This window comes from Stegostoma tigrinum, chromosome 2 (assembly GCF_030684315.1).
Source record: "Stegostoma tigrinum isolate sSteTig4 chromosome 2, sSteTig4.hap1, whole genome shotgun sequence".
In the NCBI taxonomy this organism is placed as follows: domain Eukaryota; kingdom Metazoa; phylum Chordata; class Chondrichthyes; order Orectolobiformes; family Stegostomatidae; genus Stegostoma; species Stegostoma tigrinum.
Window position 1 is genome coordinate 13,655,662 of NC_081355.1, and position 25,559 is coordinate 13,681,220.

Genomic DNA, 25,559 nt, shown 5'->3' on the forward strand with positions numbered 1-25,559 from the left:
AAAAGACCTATTTTTGTAAACAACCTGTTCAGAGATTTTGTTGCACACCTCTGGAGCTGGTGGAACTTGAACAAGGGCGGCTCAGTCCAGGGTTAGGGGCACTATTGCTGCACCACACGAGGGCCTTGAAATGGCTCTTGTGGAGTTTTGATTAAATGCTAACAAGTGTGAGATGCATTGGCATGTTTTTATATCCCTGAATCCTATCACAAAAAAATCCATGCAGGATTGTAGGTAATGCGCACCTAACTCTGAGAGTTAAATAACTCATTCTAAACCCCATCCACTGGTTCCATCCCAATCACTATTGCAGGTGACTGATCTTCTCTTCTATCCCTTATCATGCTCTCAGAGCCACCACACCACCTTCTACTCCCCCTAACCCTTCCCAAAAGCACTGTCTTTTTTACTCAAAGGCCTGAACTTGTGGGAACTTTCAAGCACCCAGGTGCCCATAAAGAATGTATGACTGAAGGAAATGGGAACGGGAACAGGCCAATTACCTCCTCAAGCCTGTCCTGCCCTTCACTTAGATCTGATTTTACCCAGACCTTAGTTTCTCTTTTGCCTCAGCTCCTCACAGATGCTTCAAGTAATAAGCAGTTGAGGGCTATCTGCCTCCTTTTGAAGTACTTTCATGATCTAGTGTCCACAACTGTCTTGGAGAACAGAATTCCAGATATTCACTACCCTCTGGGAGAAGAAATTCCTTCACATCTCAATTTTAAATGAGTGTACCCTTATTGTGCTGCTATGTCTCCAAATTTGATGTTCCCACCAGTTGTGGAAATGTCTCAACATTTACCTGTCAAACCCTCAGAATCTTGTATGTCTCAATAAGACAAAGGTAATTCACTGTACAATCCTCAGATATCCAATGACATGCCATTTATGTGCTATGTTCCATTTGTAATTTAAACACCTATTTTCTGCATTGGTAGCTGCAGTACACACATGTGGTATGTGATTTCCCTGCTGTTACTTGCATGAGGAACTTTTTAAGATGTTGTTTTTGTTGCACTGATTTACCGAAAGCTGGTTCATTAATTCACCCCAAATAAATTCACAAAGGAAGTTTTTGTGAATGCAAGACCTTTTTTCAAATTTTTCATGTGCTTAAAATAAATTACAAACTTGAGATGACTTGAAACAACTTGTGAAACAGAAACACTTGGATCTCCAGAGGCAGTTGTTACACTCCAAGGCTAAACAGACATAATAGCATTGTGGGGTTACTTACACCAAAGGGACTGAAGTGATTAAAGAAAGCAGCTTGCCACCATCTTCTGCGGTTTGGATCGGGTGCTAATTGCTGGCCCAGGCACCCATGCCCATATCCAATGAATAAATAAAGGGAGACTCTATTCTGACCTTACTAGATACAATTTAGCTTTTTGGTTGTCAACATTCAGTTTCTAAAGAGCTTGTACCTGTAAATGCAGTCTTGAGATTGTATCTAATTCGATAACCAAATCTTAATAATGCTTCACAACACATGACCAGCAAATGGCAATTCATTCATAACTAGGAGGCACCTGTTTGTACTGGCAGGACAGATTGGTAACCAAATTACATACATTTGGTAAAAACACTAAGTGGTTGGGTAAGAAATTTTAAAGCAGCTGGTTATGGTCTGGGAGATACATAATGGGGTGGTAGAAGCTGATTCAGAGTTAACTTTATAAAAAGAAATTGCACAGCTATGGGAAGTGGTAGTGAAATAGATTGAGTTTATTAATTCTTTCAGAGAACTGGAGCAGATATGATGTGCTGAATGGCCTGTGCTGTGATTCAAATGGGAAAGCAGATACCACAGAGGATCTGACTATTAATGACTGGACACTATGACTTTTAAAAAGGAATAGCATCAGGGTTAGTGCAAACAAAACTTAACTTTGTCATTATCTGTACAGTCAAAGAGGTAAATTTACTCTCATCACTGTGGGATTAGGTACTAGACCCTGGTGAGCATGCATCGGGCCAACCAGGCCCTCAATATTTGCTATTTTTGAATTGGAAATAACGATAGCCATTTGCTGTTTGTTTTTTTTTAGTTTGTGATATCTGTTCAACATACCAATCTATAACACTGCTGTTACACTGCACACTTAGTAAAGACTGTGAAGTTGGCAGGTCCTATAGGAGATAAGTGTAGAAAAGAAAGCTTTTGGGAAAAGAGGAGTGAAGATGAAGCAGAGGGGAGGTGTGGTCAGAGGAGTAGCTCCAAAAGTGGAGAGACTCGTAGGAAGACATGGGCTGAATGGTGTAGGAAACCACCTTTGTTGGGCCAACAGCTGTGGAAGGAAAAGACAGGTCTCTGATGCACAAGGTTAGCCAATAGTGGTAAGTAGGGATGGGATTAAATCTAAACGTTGAGGTAACATTACCTCTGTGTGGCAACTTGGTGACCTGTCTAGCTTTTTGGTGGTGTGAAAAATTCCCATGGATAGGTCAATTAAGTCTTGAGGAAATTTGTATATAAATCTCTGTTTGGATAGCACGTCCTGGTTTTGGTTGCATTCTGAGCTGTCCAGTGTGAGGCCCCCAGTCCTATTATACTGTATCTGCAGACAGAATAATGTACCAGTGCCTCCTGGTAAATTGTGTTCACAAATGCCAGGGAGACTTTTTTTAAATTGCAGGCAATCATAATTGAAGTGAAAGATGAGCACCAGTTGTAAAGTGAAGCCAGTAGGCTTGAAGGAAGAGTCAATGTACCAGACGTAAACTTCGGAAAATCTGAAGAATTATGGTTTTTAATTTTACAATTACATTTTAATGAAGTTCATCACTGATTTTGCTGGTTCTTTAAGTGGATCTGGATGCAGTGAAATGATGTTGCCGAACAGGTTTCTTGGTGACAGAGCTGTTTGTATCCGTGTGCTGACTCTGTAGTGCTAATTAAATTCAAATCAGTGATAATCCACCTATCTTCTTTACTCTCCATCTTCGGTCCGCCTCCCCCTCTCTCCCTATTTATTCCAGTTCCCTCTCCCCATCCCCCTCTCTGATGAAGGGTCTAGGCCCGAAACGTCAGCTTTTGTGCTCCTGAGATGCTGCTTGGCCTGCTGTGTTCATCCAGCCTCACATTTTATTATCCTACATTCAAATCAGTGATGGCTGTCATTGTAATGTTATGTAAAAAGACTAGTAACATTGCAAAAGCCTGGAAGAACTCCATCTAGAGGCATCAATAATATTACAGGTTTTTATTTAAAATGAAAAAAGGCCTATAAGAGCAATGATACAGCTTTATATTTAAACATTACTTTTCATTACCTCAACGTCTCATGAAGTATTCTTGTGGGAAGTATGGCAGCCAATATTGCGCATAGCCACTTCTTACCACCTTCTACATGTGGATCAGATCATTTGTTTTTAATGTCTGTTGAGGGGTAAATTTGGTTTCATGGCCTATTTTGTGTCCTTTTTTTTGTTGGGGTGGATGAGAGGAGAGAGAGAGATATGTTGCAAGTGGTGCCTCACTTTGATAACACTACTGTCGCTCTTGCAAACTGGTTTTCAGCCCAATAATTATGACCTTGGGATGGGCAGGGAGCTACACTTTCCTGGGAAGCAACAAAAAAAGTCAGTGGTTTTACACACTCGGCTGCTTTGATTGCAGTTGTGACCCATCACACAACCGATGGAGTGCCTGCCACCATATCGACAGTGAGGGCTGCGGAGCTGTGTGTTTCATTTGCAAGAATCGTGTGTGTGTGTGTCTCTCCATCTCCTCTTGCTTTGGCTATTGGCATGCCATGCTATTTTCGATCATTTCATTGTTAACGGGTGGGTTAATTCAAAATAAATGGCACTTCCACATTGGCTGTGAAGCGTGGGCTGCCTCCCTCCTCAAGGCCCCTGTACCGATCAGACCTCTGCCTCCAGGAAAGGTCTGAAAACAAGAAAAAGTGCAAATTTATTTAATGAGAAATACATTTTAAAAGGCAATGTTTTTCTTAGAGGTCGTTCACATTTGAATATTCAACAGGCAGGCAAGTAGAGTTAGTGTTCAAAATATGATTAGAGTTACTTTGTTGAATATAATTAATTAACTTCCACCAACATAGAAACTAGTTGGCTGTTCAGCCCCTGAGTTTATTCTGCTTTTGTGCAAATAGTTGATCAGTATCAGAATTTTACATACTCACTTATGTTCACTATCCTTTGCCTGTACCAAACAACACTTCAATTGATTTAATTTATGACAATTTCAACTGATATTCACAGTCATTTGGGAAAGGAACTTCAAGCTTCTTCTTCTCTCTGTGTGAAAAATGTCCTAATTTTAATCCTTAATGGCCTGTGGCTTTAAGATTATGCCCTCTTGTAGGATTCTCATACCAGTTCTCTTTGTCAATGCTATTAAATTCCTTCACCTGTAAATACTTCAATCTTGCCTCAACTCTGTAAACTCATGGAATTACGAGATTTATGCAATCTATCCCCACTATTTGGCTCCTTAAAATCTCGTGTTCGGGTGAATCAGTACTCTATCCCCTCTGCAGCCTGCATATCCTTCCTGAGATTTGGACACCCAACTTGAATATGGTACCACAGATAGAATCCAAGAAAAGCTCTATAACTGAAATGTCACTTTCTTTTTATCCTTTCTTGTGATATGCACAGCACTTGTTACCAAATCCTACTTGTCCTTCAGAAAGCCCTAATGTTCTTGAGGTAAAGACCAAAATCTCCATTAGCCTTTTTGGTAAATTCTGATACCAGTGTACACTCCAGTTTGTTAAAGTCTGTTAAAGCCTGTTAAACACATCCCTTTGGTTTTCTGGGTAGATGTGCAACTTTTCTCTGTGAAATTGCATCTCACTGCCTATTAACCATTATCTGTGTAATGTAGTCATTCCTACCTATGAAGTTAGGCTGAAAAAATATTGATGGCCACTATTTGTGTGATAAGCCTTGGGTTTTAAGGCAACTCTTTTTTGAATATTTCCGAAGATTTCATGGTTCAGCAATGCATCTTGTTTCTTGCTGAGAAGGCTGAACAAAATCTTTCAGTAATTCAAGAGATCTTTAATGAGCCTTATTGAGTGCTAAATAAAAGCTATTCTTCTTTAAAATCTTCAGCTACAAAATCCAGTTTGACAATGGTGCCCCACAAGAATGTGTTTCTCAGCAATGCAAGGTTATGGAGAGACTAGACCAGAAAGACAGGCGAAAACTTCACATTGTCACAGATACAACAAATCGTGGAACAAAAAAAAATCTTGTGATTTCTCCAGAAGTCCTTTATTATGTATTCTGCTCCAACCTCAGTTTGAGACAACAAGATGTGGAGCTGGATGAATACAGCAAGCCAGCAGCATCTTAGAAGCAGGAAAGCTGACATTTCAGGCCTAGACTCCTGTACAGGATTATTTAAACCAGTTTTGTCTAGGCAGATGTTAGATTAAAAAAATTCCATATAAGTCAAGAAACAATGGTGGTTCAAGAAACACACTCTGGTCCATTCAATCCATCCCACACAAGTGTGATAACTTGTTTATTTTTCACGAACAGCCTTTTCAAATGTCATTTTGGGAGCACCTCACAAAAATTCAGATTTTTTTTGATGTGAACTGTGGCAATTTGCTTTTAGTATTCTAGTTTAAATTAATTTGTACCTTTCCTGTTGTTGTAAACATTCATTGCAGACCGTTAGACAACCAGAAAGACCTTCGGCCTCATTCTCGTGCTCTTCCCTAATAAGTCTGCACTGCTTCTTCTTTCAATTATGCAAATCCAGTTTTCTTTTGAAGGTTACACTGTTGAACCTGCTTACAGAGCAACCTAGATCATGAAAGCTCATCTTTTTATAGTTGAGTTTTTATAGTTAGTTCATTTACTAAGTATCTTAATTCTCTTGATATTTGGTTATTGGCCCTTCTGTCAGTGAAAATGGCTTTTCCATATATTCTCTAGGAAGTTCCATAACTTTGAATTTCTGCACCACATCTTTACTTGTCATAGTCATTCATCATGGAAACAGACCCTTCAGTTCAACTAGTCCAGGCTGACCAGGTTCCCAAACTAAACTAGTTCTACCTGCCTTAGTTTGGCCTTATCCCTCCAAACTTTTCCTATTCGTTATCCAAATGTCTTTTAAATGTTGTAACTGTACCTGCATCCAACGCTTCTGCTGACAGTTCATTTCACACACTAATCACTGTGTGGAAAAACAAATTGCTCCTCATGTCGTCTTTGAATTTCCTCACCTTCAAAATGTGCTCTCTAATTTTTAACTCACCCACCTTAGGGAAAATGTCTTTGCTATTCAGCTTATTTATGCTGCTCATGATTTTATAAACTTCTGTAAGACCACCCCATCAACCTTTCTAACTTCCATCAAAAAATATCCTAGCATATGCAGCCTATTTTTATAACTCAAACCCTCCATTCCCAGCAACATCCTGGTAAATCTTTTCTGAAACCTCTCCAGTTTAATAATATCCTTCCTATAATATGGTGACCAGAACTGCACACGGCACCCCAGAAGAGGCCTCACTAACGTCCTGTACAACCTCAACACGATGTCCCGACTCGGTCTGAGCAATGAAGGCAAGCATGCTAAACACCTTCTTAATCACTCTGTCTATCTGTGACACATATATTTCAAAGAATAACATACTTGAATTCCTCGGTCTGTCTCTTCTACAACACTACCCAGGGTCCTACCATTAAGTTGTGCCCTATCACACAACCAATGGAGTCCTGCCCTTGTTTGTTTTAACAAAATGTAATACCTTGCATTTATCCAAATTAAATTTCACTTGTCTCTCCTTGGAGCCCATTGACCCATTTGATCAAGATCTCTTTGTAGTCTCAGATAACTTCCTTCACTGTCATCTACAAACTTACTATCCATACCTGCAATATTCTGATTGAAATAATTTACATAAATAACAAACAAAAGTGGACACAGTATTCATCCCTGTGGAACACCACTGGCCACGGGCCTCCAGTCTGAAAAACACATCTCCACCATCATTTCTGTCTTCCAACCGTTTGGCAAATTTTGTATCCAATTGGCAAGCTCACTCTGAATCCCCTGTGATCTAACTTTACTAATTAGTCAACCATGCTGAACCTTGTCAAAGGCTCACTAATGTCCAAATAAACAGCGTAAACCACTCTGCCCACGTCAACTTTGCCCTTTCTCTGAGAAGAACAATGCCTCTAACTCTTCATTGTGCCGAACCAGAATAGCCATTCTTCATGTTTAAGTTTTGTAAGGTTGATTTGCCCAAGAAGGGGTGTGATTGCTGAAGCAAATTTCCTGTTGCTTTTCGGCAGCCCCAGAATCACCTTGGCTTGTGAACGTCACCAGGTAGTTGCCTTGAAGCAAGTTCTTTTGTTTGCCACTTACAAAAACCAAGGACCAGAGGGTAGTTATGAGACTGATACTGCTGTCTTTTGGAAATCTCTGCCCAAGTTTGACCAAGGATGTTTGTATGTATAACTCAGTACTAATGCCATCAAGTAGATACTGACTTTTTTGTTTGCTATAAAATTACTCCTGGTATTTGTTTTACTGAGAGGATGTCCAGGAGCGATTTGGATTTTTTTTTCCTGAAAAGGAAGTCTCTTAGAGACTTGCCTGCAAACAACCTAAGAGTGACCTGCAGACTGAAAGTTGATACTGACTTCAATAAAGGCAAATTTGAGGCATGAGCTAGGGACAAATATGTTTTTCCTTCCAAGGGTAATAAGGAATCCGGAATAGACTGGATCTTTTTCCAAACTAGCTGCTGTTCCATGCCAATTGTAGATCCAACAACAGTGCCTTTGGCATCTTTCAATCTTGATACAGATCACAGCATGTTGAACAAATCTGCCAAGAAAGATTCTTTTCAGTTGAACTGCACGTTGCCAGTTGACAGTTTTGCAATTTCTTGATTATCGCCTGCACAGCCTTATCAAGCTTCTGAAGCAGTGGCTTTCAGGCCAGCTAGTCATTTGTATGCTGAGTCAATTCCTGACTTCAAAGCCCAGAGTTGAAGGTTATTTTTAGACAAGTGAACGTGTTTTCCTCAATTTGTGCAAGCAAGTTCTTTTTAAGGCGTTTCATTGAACTGCAGCCATGAGGCTTGGGCAAAGAGTTATCTCAGCATCTTTGGGAACTCATTTCTGCACTCTCAGCTTCTCCCTCAACTTCCAGATCATCCACTGTGCAGGCTATTCAGATCGAATTAGTTACCATCAAAATTTTAGCTTGTGTCTTACTTTGCAAGTTGCTACCGTGAACACCATTGGCAAATAGTGAAACGTCTAAACTGACTGTTTGGTGTATTGTCAAGAGTCAGGATAATGTAATGTTTTGTGGTTGGAGAGGTCCTTTTCCAGAAGCGATAAATTTTAGACACGTTTTGAAGCAACATGGGTGCTTTTGCATTTGTGAAATATAAATTGGCTGATCTTGATCTCCATGTGGTGGAAGGCAGTAACAGGGATATCCTTTGTAAGTATTCGAATTCTGCAGAGCTGACTGATTGTTACAACAAGTTAGTCTGTAATTCTGATGTAGGCTGAGCTGAGATTTTCAGCCTCTCTGTTTCTTTTAATTTAAATCAGCCTATCCAGGTTCTTAACCACATACTTCTGGGGCAGGTGGGACTTGAACCTGGATCTGCTGGCTCTGACATAGGGGCATTATCAGGGAGGAAGAGCCCTCCTCCCTATGCATGTTAGTGACATCTGTTAAACATGCACAGCTGCATGGGGGATTCCCCCATCGTATTTTAAAGCATTACTTTCAACTTGTGCAGGTACAGTGTCTTTGACTGTTTACTTGTTGCTGCAGAGTTTGTGGAGGCACTTGTTGTTGAACAGGAGTCAGAGGGGATAGTGCTGGATTATTAGCTGGAGGTGTGTCCTTCGGGAAAGCCTCTGAAAATGCTGTTTGTATCAGCTATGGGAGATAATGTTACAGCTCCCAATGGACTACCGCATCTGGATTATGAAGCAAAGCAGGGGAGAGGGTCCAGTTGCTCACACAGAAAAGCAAGAAACCTTGCCCAACTATAGTCTTAGAGCATCTCAACCAGCTGCAATGTGTTTGGTGACTGTTCTTCAGCAGGAAGATAGAACATGGAACCTGTTACCTTCTCAAACTAGTTCCGCAGCCTCAGAGCAAGATGAGAACACTGCTATCCGTACATATTAGTGACCATGGCCCTTGATTGCTGTGCAAGTGAACACTTTTAGGCTAAACCAAGTAATATCAGCAATATTTTGGAAGTTGTTGTCTATCATTGTAGCCAGCAGCTCACCAGTCCTGTACATTAGGAACGCGGCCTTCTCTAACTTCTTAAGCAGAGAGAAGCAGGAGGAGTGGACAGATGGTTTTAGCAAGATGATGGGCTCCAGTATGATGCAGGGATCCATTGACTGCACACACAGCATATTTCAGACGTAGCATCTCATTTGGGAGATGCACCAACATCACAAGAGATACCAGTCACTCAACCTGGAACTGATGTGTGATCACACCCAGAACATGTTGGTGAATCCCCACTGTCTTGGCATCTGTCAATGCTTTCATCCTGTTCCATTTCACAGTAGAACAACCTTTGAGCTGTCACATTGTTTTGAAAGGTGGCTGCTCAGTGATGAGTTGCTAACTACTCTGTGTGACTGAGGGAACCCCTCCTTCCCATGTAGCCTGACCACACCTGATCAATGTAACTACAGTGAGAACCATGCTGTAACTAGGAATATCAAGGAACAGACAGTCTGAACTGTCAAGAAAGACTCCTCCAGCACTCAGGGTGGCGAGATCATTTTTCATGATTCTTAGAAGTTTGATACTTGACCTGGTCATGAGACTGTTGTCCTGGCTATAGGACTTCGGTAACTCCCCGAGGGATGCTGGGCAGATTGTATGAATGTCTCATAAGTCTATAGTTCACATCAGTACATCCTCCAGATGCTTGGTGCTTCCCCACCTTATCTCCCTTCAGTTACAGACATACCATTCTCTTGACCACAATAAAGATAGTAGAGAGAAACCATTCTATACCAACTTGATCCATCAAGAGTGATAGTAATCCATACATTACTCAGCTACTCACCCTAAGACTTTCTCTGGTACATGTCTTCTAGGCACCTTTGTCTGTTCCCATGGTTGCATGGCTGTTGGAAGACTGACCTTCAGTGGAGGAAATACCTTTTGGCCTTGTAGAGTGCTTTAGACTGACTGTGGGCTGAACGCTTTGGCATGGTACAGTCTGAGTTGACTGCTTAAAAAAACAACAGCTGGGTACTGGCGGATTGACAGTGATGGGGTCAAGAACATTGTGAACTTGAGAGAGGACAGCAGGTTTGTACATTCTTGGCATTCCTCTGGACAGCTGCAGGAGCAGTGTTAGTAATCTGTTGGAGCACAGATGGCTTCGCTGTTGACCATCCTTGCATGCAGCTTTTTAGCACTGGTATCCACAGCCATGATGATACCAAGCTGGGCTTGCATGATGAATAGCTTTTGTGGCTTCAGCCTGTTTCCACTCTAGCACTTGGATGTTGTGTGATTTTGGCCTGTGCCTGCAAGTATTCTCCACAAGTTAATCACTACTTCCATGCTGGAAAGGATGAGCTCCAGGCACCGAATCACAAAATTGTTATGGCACAGAAGGAGGCAGTTCAGCCCATTGTGCCAATCCAGTTCCACATTCTCTTTATGAAGGCCTGTGGCAGGTTTGTCAGTCATTTCTCTGTGCACTGTCTTATCAAAATGGTCACTTGAGTCCACAGCAAATGAAAGCCATAGCAACCTTGCCCTCTGGTGAGCTGGCGCACAAGTTGTTTTTTCTTCCTGGTCTGGCTGAAGCCCTCTCACTCCCAGTGACTCATCAAGTGTTGATCTCACCTCTCTACCACCATCCAGGCAGGTATACTGCCCGTTTCTGAACTGGTAGTTCAGATCAATGATAGCACTCTTTTTCCTCATTGGTCCCCCATTCACCTGCACCTTTGTCCTGAAGCTCTACCTGCTGCCAGGCACTAGTTCTTGGGTGTCTGAAAGCATAAGTAAACAAGGGGAAGGTTAGAATGAGAGAAGTGGGGTGGGCGAGTCAGTAAGATGCACGTAGTTGTTCATCTGAAGCACTAATGTGCCTGTTGAGTGGAATTTGAGGTAGATTAAGCAAGAATAAACTATCATCCTAGTTGTCTTCAATGATATAACTTGTCATAACGTGACCAGTGGCCCTCCTAATTAAAAGCAAGCTCTGTCTCCCACCAACTCACTGCGGCTGCCTCCTATTATGGGTCACTTTGTTCTGTGAGACAGTTGGAAAATGGTCAGCACTGTTAGATGTGTGAAGCATATGAATGTTCAACATGAATCTAGATTGTGTGGTGGTTGACTGGAGGATATTTGGTGTTCTGAGCAATGTGTGATTGCTTGTGACTAGGATGTGGCATTTGAAGAAGCATTCATTGACTTTGCCAGTGAATGTCTTGAATGTCTTCAAGCAAAGTATCCAAGGCCTGGGAGTCAGATCCTGCATTGACCTCTGTGGCCAGCCTTTCCTGCTGCTTTTGTAGTGGTCTGGAAGACTTCCTGGTTTCTGTCAATAAATTATCTCCACGCCTTTCAATTTCCTCAAAAGCTTCGAAGCTGCACTTGAGAATCATGGAGCCCTTATTGTGGTCTGATGTCTCAACATTCATGTTTTTCTTTCTGCACCTGATATATTTCCCAGCCAGTTGATGGAATTGTGGTCACTACACCTCACTTATGCGAGTCGAAAACTGCCTTTAATTGGTCGTAATTTTGCATAATCTAAGCCTGTACTCAGAATCTACCCTCTCCACGAGCTGATGATTGGGCCTTTATGAAAATGAACAGATAGCACAACATTTGTATTCTGTCCCATTACTTTCAATGGGTGCATTGCATTGTTGATGGGTTTTCTTAAATATTTAGCTCCTTATTCATCTGAATGCATCATCCAGACTGCAACTGTGTACATTGTACAGAACTGGTCATTAAACTTACAGAAAGATGTTAAGAGTAGTTCAGGAAAGGTTTACTAGACTGGAACGAGCAGATTGTCTTATGAGGAAAGGCTGGACAAGCTAGGCCTGTGTCCTCAAGTTTTGAAAAGTCCAAGATGACTTAATTAAAACGCCTAAGATTATGAGGTGACTTCACTGAGTGGATGTGGAACGGATATTTCCTCTTGTGGGAGAATCTAGAATTAGAGGTTGTGCTTAAAAATGAGGGGTAACCTCTAAGACAGATGAGGGAACATTATTTTCTCTGAGGAAATTCCCTTCCTTACAAGGCACTGGTTGTAGAGTCTTTAAAAAATATCTTTAAGGCAGAGGTAGGGAGATTCTTAATTACCAAGGTAATGAAAGGTTATTTGAGATATGCAGGAATGTAGTGTTGAGATTCGAGTCGGACTGGCCTTGACCTTAATGGATGGCACAGCAGGCTTGAAGGGGCCAAGTGGCGTACTGTTGTTTCATGGTCATAAAAGCTTGACTTTCTCTTGTAGGTGTCGGCAGCTTCCCTGGCAGTGATTGCACCTCTCTCAAACCTTCCTGGCAGGTGGTTTAATGACTTTGTAGATGCAGCATAAATTACAGCAGCTTCTTTCTAGAGTAGTATTGTTAAATATAAAATTCTGACCAGTCAAAAATGTGGTGTCAGCGACACTGGTTTAACGTTCCAAGATATTTTCTATTGAAATTTAATGCACAAGTGCTAACACTAAATGGTTATTTGCCACCGTTTGGCAACAAAGGGAGTTTTTTTAAAAACTCAACAATGGAGAAAACATTCCGACCGTCTGTTTAACCAACAATGCACTCAAAACACATAAGTGTGCATTGCGTATCTGAGTGTTGGGATAGTCTGCCTTTCCAGTTAGCCAGATGTAGTGAGAGTGGTCAACACATAAAAAGGGTCCTGTGGCACAGAAGCAGTGTCCCTGTCTCTAGGCCAGAAGGCCTGGATTCAAGTCCCACTTGTTCCAGAGGTGTGTAATTACACCTCTGAACAAGTTAATCAAAAAATTGTGGACAACACTCTGCTAGAGCTTTTTCCTAATTATTCTAATATTGGAGTGTTTCAATGACCAGAGAGAAGTCAGGGGGAGAGAGAAAATTCAAAAAAGCCAGACTGGAAAGGGTGTGAAAGAAAGAGTGTCGATATGGTAGAAGGCAGAAAGATTAAATGACAGAAAGAATGATCAATTCCTCTAGGGTTTTGAAGAATGGATGGGAATCCCACTGAACCTACAAAATTATAGCAGGAATAGATTGGGTAAACACAGGAGCAATATTTCTGACATTAGGGGAGTCCAGAACCAGGCAGCACAATCTTAGGATACAGAGCAGGCCATTTAGGACTGGGATGAGAAATTTCTTCACCTAGAGTTTATTGAGCCTCTGGAATTCTCTGCCGCAGAAAGCTAAGGCCAAAACACTGAATTTTTCAAGAAGGAGGTAGATATTGTTCTTCAAACTAAATAGATCTAAAGGTACAGGACAAAGGCAGAAACACTGTAATGAATGGAGTGATCAGCAACACTCATACTGAATGGTGGAGCAGGCTTGAAAAGCTGAGTGGCCTATTACCGTTTCTATTTTTTATGTTTCGATGATGAAGCAGGCCAAAAGAAGAGGATAATGGGAGTAACGAAGCTGAAAACTGTTACTTATAGAATATTGTTATTGTAGCCACTTGAAAGAAACAAGTTTCAGGTCAAACCTCTCTAATCCAGCAGCCTTGGGATTGGTCTTTTGTCAGAAATGACGTGGCAGGGTAAATACTGGAGTTTTATAAACCTCGCCCTCCGCCTCTTACTATCCCGAAGTTGCTAACTTGTGTGAACTTCTAAAGATGACCTTCAATGGGCTATTCAAACATTGTGTTATCACACTTGGGCAAACATTTGTAGGGGGCTGGTGACCACTCTCCTCGACTGTCTACTTGAGCCAATCTTATAGATTGGTTTGTCTAACATATTTCAGTCTTTCTTTGATGAGTTTCTCTTGTTTCATGTCGTTTGAAAGCTAGAAGTACTGCAAGTTCTTCAGTTCCAAAAAGTGCCAGATTAGAGAGAGAGAGAGACAGCCAAAGGATGTAAGCTTTACCTGCAAAAACAAGTCATCATTTGTCTGATCACTGATTTATCTCACCTGGAATTAAATTTTCAATAGTAGGATCCAGGAAGACTGTGTTGGTATTCCAAAGGACAAATAATTCAAGTGTCAAGGGTTTTTTTAAGCTTAAATTCATTATACTTTTTAAAAATTAAATACTTGTATTAGCAGAGAAATTTGTCATCTCTGATGTGCAAAGACTGTGACTGCTCCAAATTTGCATGAAGATATGCACAAACCCTGATTTCTCGAAGACCTCCACTTGTGAGGTGTTTGTGACTTGTACATTTCTTAACTTCTCAATCGATTTGGTTTTATTGTGGAGAAATTTGATTTGATGTCGTGACTAAATTACACTTTGTGGATGTTTTTAAAAAATTCCTCTACTTACTACTAATAACAAATGAGACAGACTTGTGCCTTACCTTTTGGCAACCTACTACTTATGTTCCTGTCCTGAATATAATAATGGGGTGATAGAAATACTATACATCATCTGGAATTAAAAATAAAGCCTCTTGGGGTCACAAACAAGCCTAATTGCTCAACCATTTGATGATGTCTTCATTATTGACCTGAGCAATTTGTTACAATCTAATTTTCCAAACCCCTTTGCCTCATTTCTTACCCCATTCTCTGTATGTTCAATCTCATATATTGACATAGTTTCAACTTCAGCCACTAAGGAATGAATTCCACAGCTTCATAATGATCTTTACAAAAAGATGTGTTTTACTCTTTGTTCTAAATTTCCTGGATCCTTGACCCCTTGTTCCAGACTGCTCAAATGCCTTTGTCTATCCTGGTTTGTTCTTCTATAAATCTAGATGCTTCTGCAATCTATTATTCTCGCAATGAAAAACATTTAATTACTACTATCCAGTTGTAGTTTAGCAACTGAGGAACCTTATTGTCCTAATGTTTGACTTGAGGGTATCGACAAGCATTAATACCACAATCAAAGAATCCTGGAACCACAAAATCGGCATGATGCAGAAAATGGCAGTTTGGCCCATCCTGTTTGAATTAACTATCAGAGCAATCTGTTTTAGTGTGAAACTCCTGCCATTTCAAAATAACCTTGCACATTGTTTCTATTTAAATATTCATTCAGTACCCACCAGAATGCCTCAATTGAACCAGCCTCCACAACACTTCCAGGCAGTGCAGTCCATCAGCCAGGCTGCTTGCTGTGTGATTTTTCTTTTCTCTCTCTCATCTTATATTTGCTTCTTTTGCAACATGCTTTAAAATTGCGACCTCTGATCCATGATCCTCTTATGAGTGGGAATAGTTTCTCCCTATCTACTCAGTCCAGACAGACCGTTACCAATGAAACAAAATTACCAGAAAAATAATGTTTCAAATGATACTACCCTGATCAGATTTAGTAATCACAGCAAGAACGCTTTTCATTTAAAATCTAATTCCTGTGTTTTCATATCTCTGATGTTTTGCAGTATAACTTCTTATATTTCATTGATCCAATTAATAACTCGAACTAGCCTGAGATCGAGTGCTTAAACCAAGGTTGATATGATAAAAAGTGTGTAAGGTGTTTGAGGGCTCAGAGAGTCTGCATAGGAAGTTAGGATTGATGCTGCCTAACATTAATTCCATGCAACTCTTCCAGTGTGATGAAAATGCTAAGTAGATAATCCACTGGCTAGTACAGTTCAAAATCTACCTTCAGCAGTGTGTTTTGTTGACATGGTTGATCATCTTCAGATAAACTTGAGGCTTGAAATGGTCGCCTGTGTAATGAAGACTTTCAATAGTCAGCGTTTTCTGTTGCCATCCTCAACCCCAAACAGAATCTCTAAAGTAAATGCTAAAACAGTGATTGCTAAGCTGGCCTTTGCAGTTTACCTTCCCTGTGTAGTTGTTATTTTATCAACAAACATTGTAGTATTCGTTCCTATAAATCCATTGAACTCAGCTCTGAGTTCTACAAATGAACTCTGCGTTTTCAAAGTATTTGTTCTTCAAATAACTGTTTCCCATGTATTCATATAACAGGCAAATGGCATCAGCATAGATAGCTTGAGAGGCATGATGCCATGAGGAATGTCATACAGCAGGCAATTGGGGTGTTGAAGTAAAGATTCCACAACTCTGAAGGAGCCCTCCAGTACTCACTGTGGAGGGGACAGTGTCCCTCTGCTTCATTTTCTACACTCTGATAATCATGAGTAGCCTCAGAGAGGAGGAAGGTTTGAGTTGCCAGCACTTCTTTGCTTTAGCCAGGCTGGCCATGAGCATTGAGTTCAATTCTGATTACCTTGGATGCAACCCCAGAGCCACATTGTCAAGCGGTTCTATACAACAGTATCCTTCCAATGTAGACCATCAGTAGCATTCCTGAGGCAATATGACCATTTCACACCAATGTTATGCGAGCAAACGTTCAATAACACATTTGAAATGGAAGTATTCAACTATGAAAATTCCCTATCGATTGTCTTATTGGTGTTTTTGTTTGCCCCATTGCTCTGACACTGTACTACCCCTCGTGACTACAGCATTGCTGATGTTCAGTGCATGAAACTACAGCAGGCCTTGCAGAATACCCTTGACCGACTGTTGGCCTGGATCTAACTTTGGACCGCACCAAAGCCACATGGATGGCAGTATTCATGGCCAACAATGGCCCTGACAAAGTTGGCAGGCTGGGAGTGTGATCAATGCGGTCATCCTGAGAAAGGAGAAGCCCAGTTTGGGATTAGTGTCAGTCTCACAGGGGGACCCCGTTACCAATCGCTGTGATCTGCTCGAGCAGATTGCCAGACTGCTGTGAGCCCCTGCAAACGGCATCAAGCATTTGTTATTCACTGTTACAAAGGCAGTAATCCGACCCTAAGTGGCATCAATCATGGCTTGTGTGGCCACAAGTTGCATTGTCGTGACCTCAGCCTGAACTTAACATTGCTGTGCTCCCACAATGGATGGCTTCTACCTGGAAGCTGAGACATCTGACCGTAAATGATGATCAGATCCATCAGTACTTTCATTGAGTTAGCCACCACTTGCAACGTTGAATGGCAAGTTTAGCACGTAGCCCTGTGCCAGGATGGAGCCAGATCCCTCCATGGTCCTGGACAGTTTGTAATTGATCAGCAATGTAGTAAGCATGACTCAGTCTTTGCTTATCGGTATTTTTTTTTTCTGTATGCTACTCCATCAAAGTCCTAATCTTGGGTCATCTCCAGCAGAGCATGTGACTGATCTCACCCTCCAGGTAGCTGGCATTCTCATGATCTTTCCTCCCCCTCACTTGGCTGCACCCCAGATGTCTACTGACTCACCGCTCGCAAATCCCACCTCTGCGTTCCTTGTCGGAGTTGATGGCTGCAAGTGCCAGATTGGGTGACAATGTTTGTTCGCTATCAGGTCCTCCTTCAGGCCTTTGACCCCCTCATGCTACTACCTGGCCTGGTTGACAGTTCTTGCACCCTAATGCCTTTACACATTTAAGGCCAGTGTTGGATTAATGGAAGGGAACAAAATAGAAGGTGTTTGATTACACTGCCTGCGATTTGTAAATCACAACAGATTGTGAAATGAGAAGTTGCATTATGCAGGACAGTTTGTCATTCACAATGAAAACAAGGCTGCTCTGGTGAATATCTGTGGAGAAAGAAACAGAATCAACATTTTGAGTTCAGCAAGACTTCTTCAGGAGCTTTAGTGCACAACCAGTGCCACTTAACATGGGCTGCTTACTTAGATACGTAGCCTTTGAATAAGTGTGTGTTAGTCATTATTGCAGCTCCCTGTGGCCCGTATTGGGGGCTCCTCAATTTAGTCCATCCAGCTTTTTTTTTAAGGACGCAACTGATATTCTGAAGATGTTTTTCTGCTCCAGCTTTCTTCCCATTTGAGAAACTCATTGTCAGATGAATATTGGAAGTGGGCATATTTCTATATTTCTTTGCTATCCAAAGCCTGCTGTCAGAGAGGTCTTTAAATGGTGCCCAGTGTTTTCACTCATCTAATATCAGCCGAAGGCTATTTCAGTTTGTAACTTGAGTTAATTGCTTACTTTAAGTTCTCAATTGCTATTTTCATGTACAGATATGCGTGTTGTAGCCTACATTGTGTACACACTGGGCTGGCATTGCCAATCCTCCTGGTTATCTGATTTGCTCCTGGAATGGGAGAAATTTCCCAGCCACAAAACTGTAAAAGCCAGGGGATCCTTATCCTTTGCGTTTCTCATGACCATAGTGGCTGTGTGATCCATTGTATCACTGGCTTTTTGTCACTCTGTCTTAGCCACACCACCACAATGTTAGTATGGGAGAGCTGCTTGAACTTAAGGGTGATTGTAAACTGACCAGTCCACTAGCAAACACCCTGTCTGGGATCAACAACAGATATTGCTGGAAAAGCTCGGCAGGTTTGGCAGCATCTGCGGAGAGAAATCAGAGTTAATGCTTTGAGTCTGGTGACCCTTCCGCAGAAGCAGACCCGAAATGTTACCTCTGTTACTGTCCGCTGCCAGACCTGTTGAGCTTTTCCAGCAATTTGGGTTTTAGTTTCTAATTCACAGCCTCTGCAGTTACTTCAACTTTTATCTGGAATCTAGGAGAATAGATAATGAGAGTGACTGGTTTTCAGAGAGAAATTAAGAGTCAACCACATTCTTTTGAGTGTGAAGTCACATGTAACACAGGCCCAAAAAAGCTCAAATTTTTTTAAGGACAATCAATGATGTCAGTATTGTCAAGACTAGCTTTCGATTGATTTGAACCAGTGCCCCCAGATGATTAACCTGGATATCGATACGATTAATTCAGTAACATTACCACCACACCACTGCCTTTCCATCCTTTCATTTGTAGGGTTACTACGAGTTACATTTCAGATATTGGGGTATTACCAGCTACATGTAGATTGACGGATAGTTATTGTATGATTGACCGTGAGAGTATTCTGAGTGTTAGAAGTATATTTCCAGCTCCTGAGCTAGTGCAAATGCCGCCCTCCCATCATTGGTTGCCCTGTTCCCCACCTTTGTTTTCCTTGTTTCAGCTAAACAGGAAAAATATCTTGAAATTTTTCACAAAACAGCACCTGGCATGAGCAATGATGCTCGTCTATATTTACACCAACATTTGTACAGTAAACTGAATATCCTTAACAAATGTCACATGATCAGTGATCACATGATCAAACCTGCAGAAATCCATGCTAAGCCCATTTGTAGCAGATGGCGAACCGTAAAGGGATTGTAACATGCCTTTTGGGAGAACACTTATTCAGAAGATTTCTGTGGGCCCATCGGCAGCCTTTAGGTCCTGGAAGTGGAGGCACTCAGGAGGGTGGCAGCGACTCATGGCATTGCTGCAGGAGCAACACTCCAAACCCTAACAAGGCGATACATTTAGGTTCTTCAGCTTTATTTGGCTCCCTTGAGACGTGCTGGCTCTTACTGGAACTGCTTGAAACTTGCAGTGCAACCTCATGCTGACCAAATTGGGAAAGGGGAATTATTAAACTCTTTGATTATGTTATTTGCTATTACAAGCTGATTATAGATTTTATGGGATGGAACAAATGAGGATCTGATGTGTTTTTGATGCAGTCAGATTTCTAAATTTGTTGTTTGTGCCTTCACATCTCACCCTGGTAATGAGTGCAATGAGGTCCCATTTCATCCTCCCTAATTCCATGGATCTGCCACTTCTGCATTTCTAGTTATACATTAAACTTGCATTTTTAATACTAATTGCATGGTTTATTTAGAAATATACACAAATTAGGTATAATAGTTAGGATTAATTATTAATGTTAAATTACAAGGAGGAATGTTAAAAGTGAGAATCTTACCAGTTATGCTCTGTTTAAAAATGCATATTGGACAAAATTATTGTCTCTGATTTTATTATTTTTGAAAATGAATATTTCTGCATAGCACATTTTAATGATAGGTTCAGAGAGTTGATAAAGCTAACAATTTAAAGAACCTGAGTTAATGTTTCTGTTCAGATCGTAAGATATCTGAAATACTCCTGAGTTAATGGTTTATAAGGTTTTAATATCAAATTCCTTCCTGTACTGTTTAACATACTAATTGAACTTGGTGCTTTTATTCTTTCTTTTTGTGACCTTTTTTGTGACTGGGGATCCCTGATGAATCAATTTCCCTGTTTTATTTATGACGTTGCTTTGCAAATTGGAGCCTTTTTTCCCAATCCAAATTATAAGATAAAGTATGGTGCTAAGATGTCTGCAAGGCACACATCAATCAGTAAATTTGTCAAAATATAGAATTCCTTTTTTCAGTGCTAGTTAAAGGTATTTACTTACAAACTTATTCCGAGATGTTTTTACACTCCTGCAGAAGGAGTGGGAATTGAAGCTGGATCTCTTGGCTCAGAGGTCAGCACCCTACCACTGCACCCTTTGGTGCTGGTTAAAGAATTCACATTTCACCATCGCTATAGTGGTATTTGAATATTAATTTGGGGTTCTAAATTAGTAGCCCAGTAACATTGCCATTTGGCAGCACCTCTCCTCAGTACTAGTTAAATAGTGCGTGGTTAAGGTTGTAACATGTATGAGATCTAGATTAAATGTGAATGTTTTCTCTTAAACTTACTCTGTTGAAAGTTCTTTAGTCTGAATTAAACACTAGGTACCTTTCAATATTTTTTGACTTGATGAATGAATGATCAGATTCTATTGGTTGTAATATGAATCGTGTCCATCATTGCATCAGTCTATAAAACATGTTAAATTTAAAAGTCTTTCAAATTATTCAACTTGGGCAAGAAAAGCATTTTAATAAGCATATTTTAACCCTCTGTAGACAAAGCCTTTTTTAAAATATCATTAAATTTGGAGCAGTACAAGCACAGTATGTCAGACTGCATCTTGGAAGCTGTCTGACCTGCTGTGCTTTTCCAGCTCCACATTTATTGACACTGGTTTCCAACATCTGCACTCTTCTTTTGATGTTTTGGAGCCTTTAACATGGAGTTTTTTTTTCTTGGGTGGTTGACCTGGCTGCTCAGCGTGGGCTTAAGTCCCTCAAGATTCATGGGCTAAGCTGGGCTTCATGAAGTGAACATTTCAAAAGAAGTTCACCATTCATGAGGTACCAATCATGCATTCCAGCAGCTGTCCAATTGGCACTATTAAATCACCAGGAAGAGGTGGGGAGGCAGTAGCAATGCCAGGAGGTGCCGTTCACAGCTCCACTCTGGCCCAGGGTCTCCTGATGAGCAAGGAACAGATCCCCAGACTGGTTTCCCTGGCCTGGACTCCCAGTCTGCACCAACGCTCCAGACCTGCATCTAGGCCGGGCGCTTGAAGGAGTAGAAAGGCGGTCTTGGCCCAGCATGATGGTCTCCCTGTGTAACGGTCTGCCGGCTTGGAAGCCTTCTTTGTCTTCGGCATCCAGGTATTCCAGCACCCTGGCAATCAGTCTTGTCCAGGAATGGCGGCCTCGGCCCAGCATGGCAGTTTTCTTCGGTGGAGGCTTCCGGCCCAGTGGGGCATTCTCGTCCTGGCCTGATAGTCTTGTCTTGGCTGCATCTTCAGAGTATTCCATCATTCCTAAATCGCATTTCCTGGAGCCCAACAGCCAAAAACTGAACTGTGATGAACTTTGTCTTAATTTTACTTTTTTTATTATTATATACAACTTCTGTCATTGATGTAGGTGCCATGGGAGGTGACTTCTCACTGTATTTTTCATGAAAAGCACAAGTGACAATAAATTTCTATTCTATTCTATTCTGTCCATCTTCACAATGATGCCTAAAGGATCTTTCTTGTCCACCATCTAGTCTGAACAGATAGGCCCTGAGTTTAATATCTCATCCATAAGCTGGGCACCTCTGACAGGTGCGGAGCTCTTTTTGCAATGTACTGGGATGTCAGCATGGATTGTTGTGGTCAAGTCCTGGAGTAGGACTTTACGTGTTGTCGCTAATAAGATCAAATATCAGCTTTACCCCACAGTAGAAATCTTGTCAATGAAAAATGATGAGATAATAAGAACTGCCCTTGCTGGAGTCAGAGATAATATAGACCCTTCCTGACCCGAAACGTCAGCTTTCCTGCTCCTCTGATGCTGCCTGACCTGCTGTGTTCCTCCACCTCCACACTGCTTTGTCTAATAAGATATGATTCTGTGTTTGTGCCCCATTGCAGAACTTGAATGTGTAATTTCAAGTCACACTTCAGTGCAGTACGGAAGGAATGCCCTATTTTTGAAGGTGCCATCTTTCATTAAATGTTAAACCAGCTATTGTCTGTCACTTCAGCTATACGTAAAAGATGCCATGATGCTGTTTTGGGGAGAACACACAGTTCTTTAGTTCAGTGTTCTAATTTAACAGTATCTTCTTCAACAAGCACAGATTAACTGGTCATTCCTCTCATTGCTGTTTGTGGACTGTTCTGTGCACAAATTAGCAACTCCATTTAAGTCTCAAAGCAACAGTGACTACAGTTTGGAATTAAGCACTGGCTGAGAAATGCCTTGGGATGTCCTGGCAAAGTTGAAGCATCTATACAAACGTGAGTTCTACCTGAAGTCAAATGAATTTTGGCACAATCTCTTAGTCTAAAATTGCCTGGGACCCCATGGAACTGGCACTAAATTCACATTCTTGTTCAGCAGTACCTGAGTAGTACCTGTCGAATCTAGTTAAAATTTCACACCAATTTAATGAGATGCAAGCACTTGCTGTATATGTCATTCATTCTGCAACACTGTTACCTGTTTGGATGATCAGAAAATTTTGTCTGTTTTTAACCAAATTGAAATATTTCCATACAATGACAGCATGCATCTTTCTGTTTTACAGGAGTACAAGCACAAACTGGCCAAGGTCACACAAGTGCGAAAAGAGCTCAAGTCCCACATCCAGAGCTTACCAGATCTTTCTCAGCTTCCAAATGTGACCGGTGGCTTGGCCCCATTGCCCTCTGCAGGGGATCTCTTCTCCACTGATTGATCTGGTGGACTGTTCTGCCGAAAAGAGACTTGTTAAAAGGACAGGAAGGAAGGAGTGCACAATTTACAGAGCCCCTCCCTACCCCCTACATTGTTTTAAAAGGTCAGAAGCTTACTTTGCTGTAGTGATGCAGGGTTTCAGTGCTAGCAGATGTGAACTAAACTAAGGCACTTAAAAAGAAAGACATCTACTTTTTGCATACAGGAGACAGACCATTCACCCTATACTGCTTCTCCCAGTTTGCAGCCATTTAATTGATGAGTTATTGGCCATCAGAGAATTGTCTTTGAAAACAATTGCAGTATTTAAGTCATTTGAAAGACTTGTGTTTGATTAGGATCAGTGGGACCATATCGTTAATACAGAGGGTAGGCTGGTTAGCATGTAGATACCTTGAAAGCATGGCTAGCTAGAAAGTTGCTAGTAGTTAACAGTCACCATTGACATTTGTAGCTTATTTCATAGAAGCAGCAGCCAAGTATGAACAGAAATAGACATTAAGCAGCTGTGAGACTTTGTTAATGAATGTGTTTTTTCACATGTGACATTTACCTCGCAGCGATTGGCCACCATATTATCAAATTTTTTTAAAAGTACGGAAATTAAGTCTGGATTCCACTAGTTGAGACCTGAACCAAGTACAGGAGCTGTGCTAAACAATTGCAGAGCAACAATGTAGACATCAGTAAAAGGCATACACCATCCTGAACACAATACCACTAAGTGTAACAAAGCCCCTGCACTGCATGCTGCTTTCTGAATTTAGTTGGAACGGGTGAGCTTTGCTGCTATGTATCAAATTTAAAAATAGTCGGTCGCTAGTGGACAGTGGAACATCAACACCACATTTGACTTTTATTCAATTTCATGAAACAGAATTTCAGCTAACAAAGAAAGAGTGTTGTATGAAGCCTTAATTTGCTCCTTTCCAATAGGTGATTTAAACAAATGTAATGAAGTTGCATTCTTAAAAGTTGCTTTTATTTTCTTTTTTTGAATGTGATCACTATACAAGAGAAGAAAATTCAGAAGAAACATGACTAGTGACCTTTAAATGTGATATTATGAGCCCTAAGTAGTATTGTAATGAATGTGTATGACATTGGCAGTTTGTTTTTCTTTTTTTGTTTACTTAAAGGATAATGACACTGGCTGGGAATATAAATGACTTTCAGTATAAATTACTCAGCCCAGAAAGATTGTTTGCAAAATATCTTCCTACCTGAGAGGAAAGATTGCTGTTTTACTGGTCAGGTAGCAACCTTTTGTTGGGCTCCCAGTGTACTTGCTCACATTACGTATACAGCTTCTGTTAAATGAGGTGAGTCTGGAGCCTGAAATTAGGAATGTTGATGATGAAATTTCAGATTTAAAGAGTACTCCAGAACTGAAAGAGCGATCTATCTGAGGCAAGTACTTTAAATTGAAAGCATCTCCCCACACATAGTTGGGTTTTGAAATTGCACTGAGGGATAATAAATGAATACATAACGTGTTGAAATTTCCTGTTGCTATTACGGAAGGGTAAAGTGTCCTGTTGGATTGTGATGAGATGAAATTCATTGTAATGTTCACTATAATCCCACATAGTGCTGTCATTCATTACCCTCTAAACTATCACACACAATTACCTTTCAATCTGTAAGATATTTGTATATATGCACATTAGATAATTAGTCTTTCCAAATTCAGCTACTTTGTGTTATAAACGTGTTACAGGTCCTGTAAAAATTGTGCTTAAACCTTCTGTAAGCTGAATTTTTTTGCATAGCTCAAATATATAGGTATGTTGTGAAGTGTAATTCTTCAGACTTTTCTAATCTGATTTATTTCTGATGGAAGCATAAACAAAGTGTGTATGTGTTTACCTTTCAATCAAGAAATGTACACGTGAAGAAATCTCTAGCAGAAAAGGAGACAAAAGTGCATAAAAGAATGCCAACAAGACCAGCTGCCAGAAACAAGGGTGCTGCAGTTCAAATACCTTGCCTGCTGAAGAAGGAGAAACAGTTAGATGTGCCTGTTGGATGGGCTAGCCATTTGGTTCCAGTGTTTTGTCTCTTACATTTCATTAAGGTTTCTCTACTAGTGCATTTCCATACATTTCAAACTGTTCTGCGATGTATAATATTTATAGAATGGTAGAACTACAAATGATTTTATTTATAGTATTCTATGAATAAACTTTTAAAATAAAAGAGTATCTTACAAGGTAAACTTTCAAAATACCTAAGTGATGTTCTGAATAACTTTCTTTATTGAAGAGCAAACATTTTTTAAAAAATACACAAGTGCTCTGGCATATGAAAACAAGTATGTTTGGAAAATTTCTTTTTCGGTTTATAACAAAACTTGAAGTGCTTAATGTGAAAACATTTACACTGATTACTAGTAAATTAGTGGCAATTTCTTGTGTCTGAGACAGAATGGGATTGGGGCCCAGCTGTGCCCTTTTGATCCTTTTTAAAA

General features: G+C 40.7%; 1 protein-coding gene across 1 annotated transcript in view; it reads left to right on the top strand.

Annotated features, from left to right (window-relative positions):
• LOC125461198 (regulation of nuclear pre-mRNA domain-containing protein 1B-like) overlaps nt 1–25,316 on the top strand; it is a 54,081-nt gene extending 28,765 nt beyond the window's left edge. Inside the window, exon 7 of the mRNA XM_048549694.2 lies at nt 22,941–25,316. Coding sequence (XP_048405651.1) covers nt 22,941–23,090 — 150 coding nt within the window. The 3' untranslated portion in view covers nt 23,091–25,316. The remainder of the gene's footprint in view (nt 1–22,940) is intronic.
• Nucleotides 25,317–25,559: the final 243 nt, after the last annotated feature.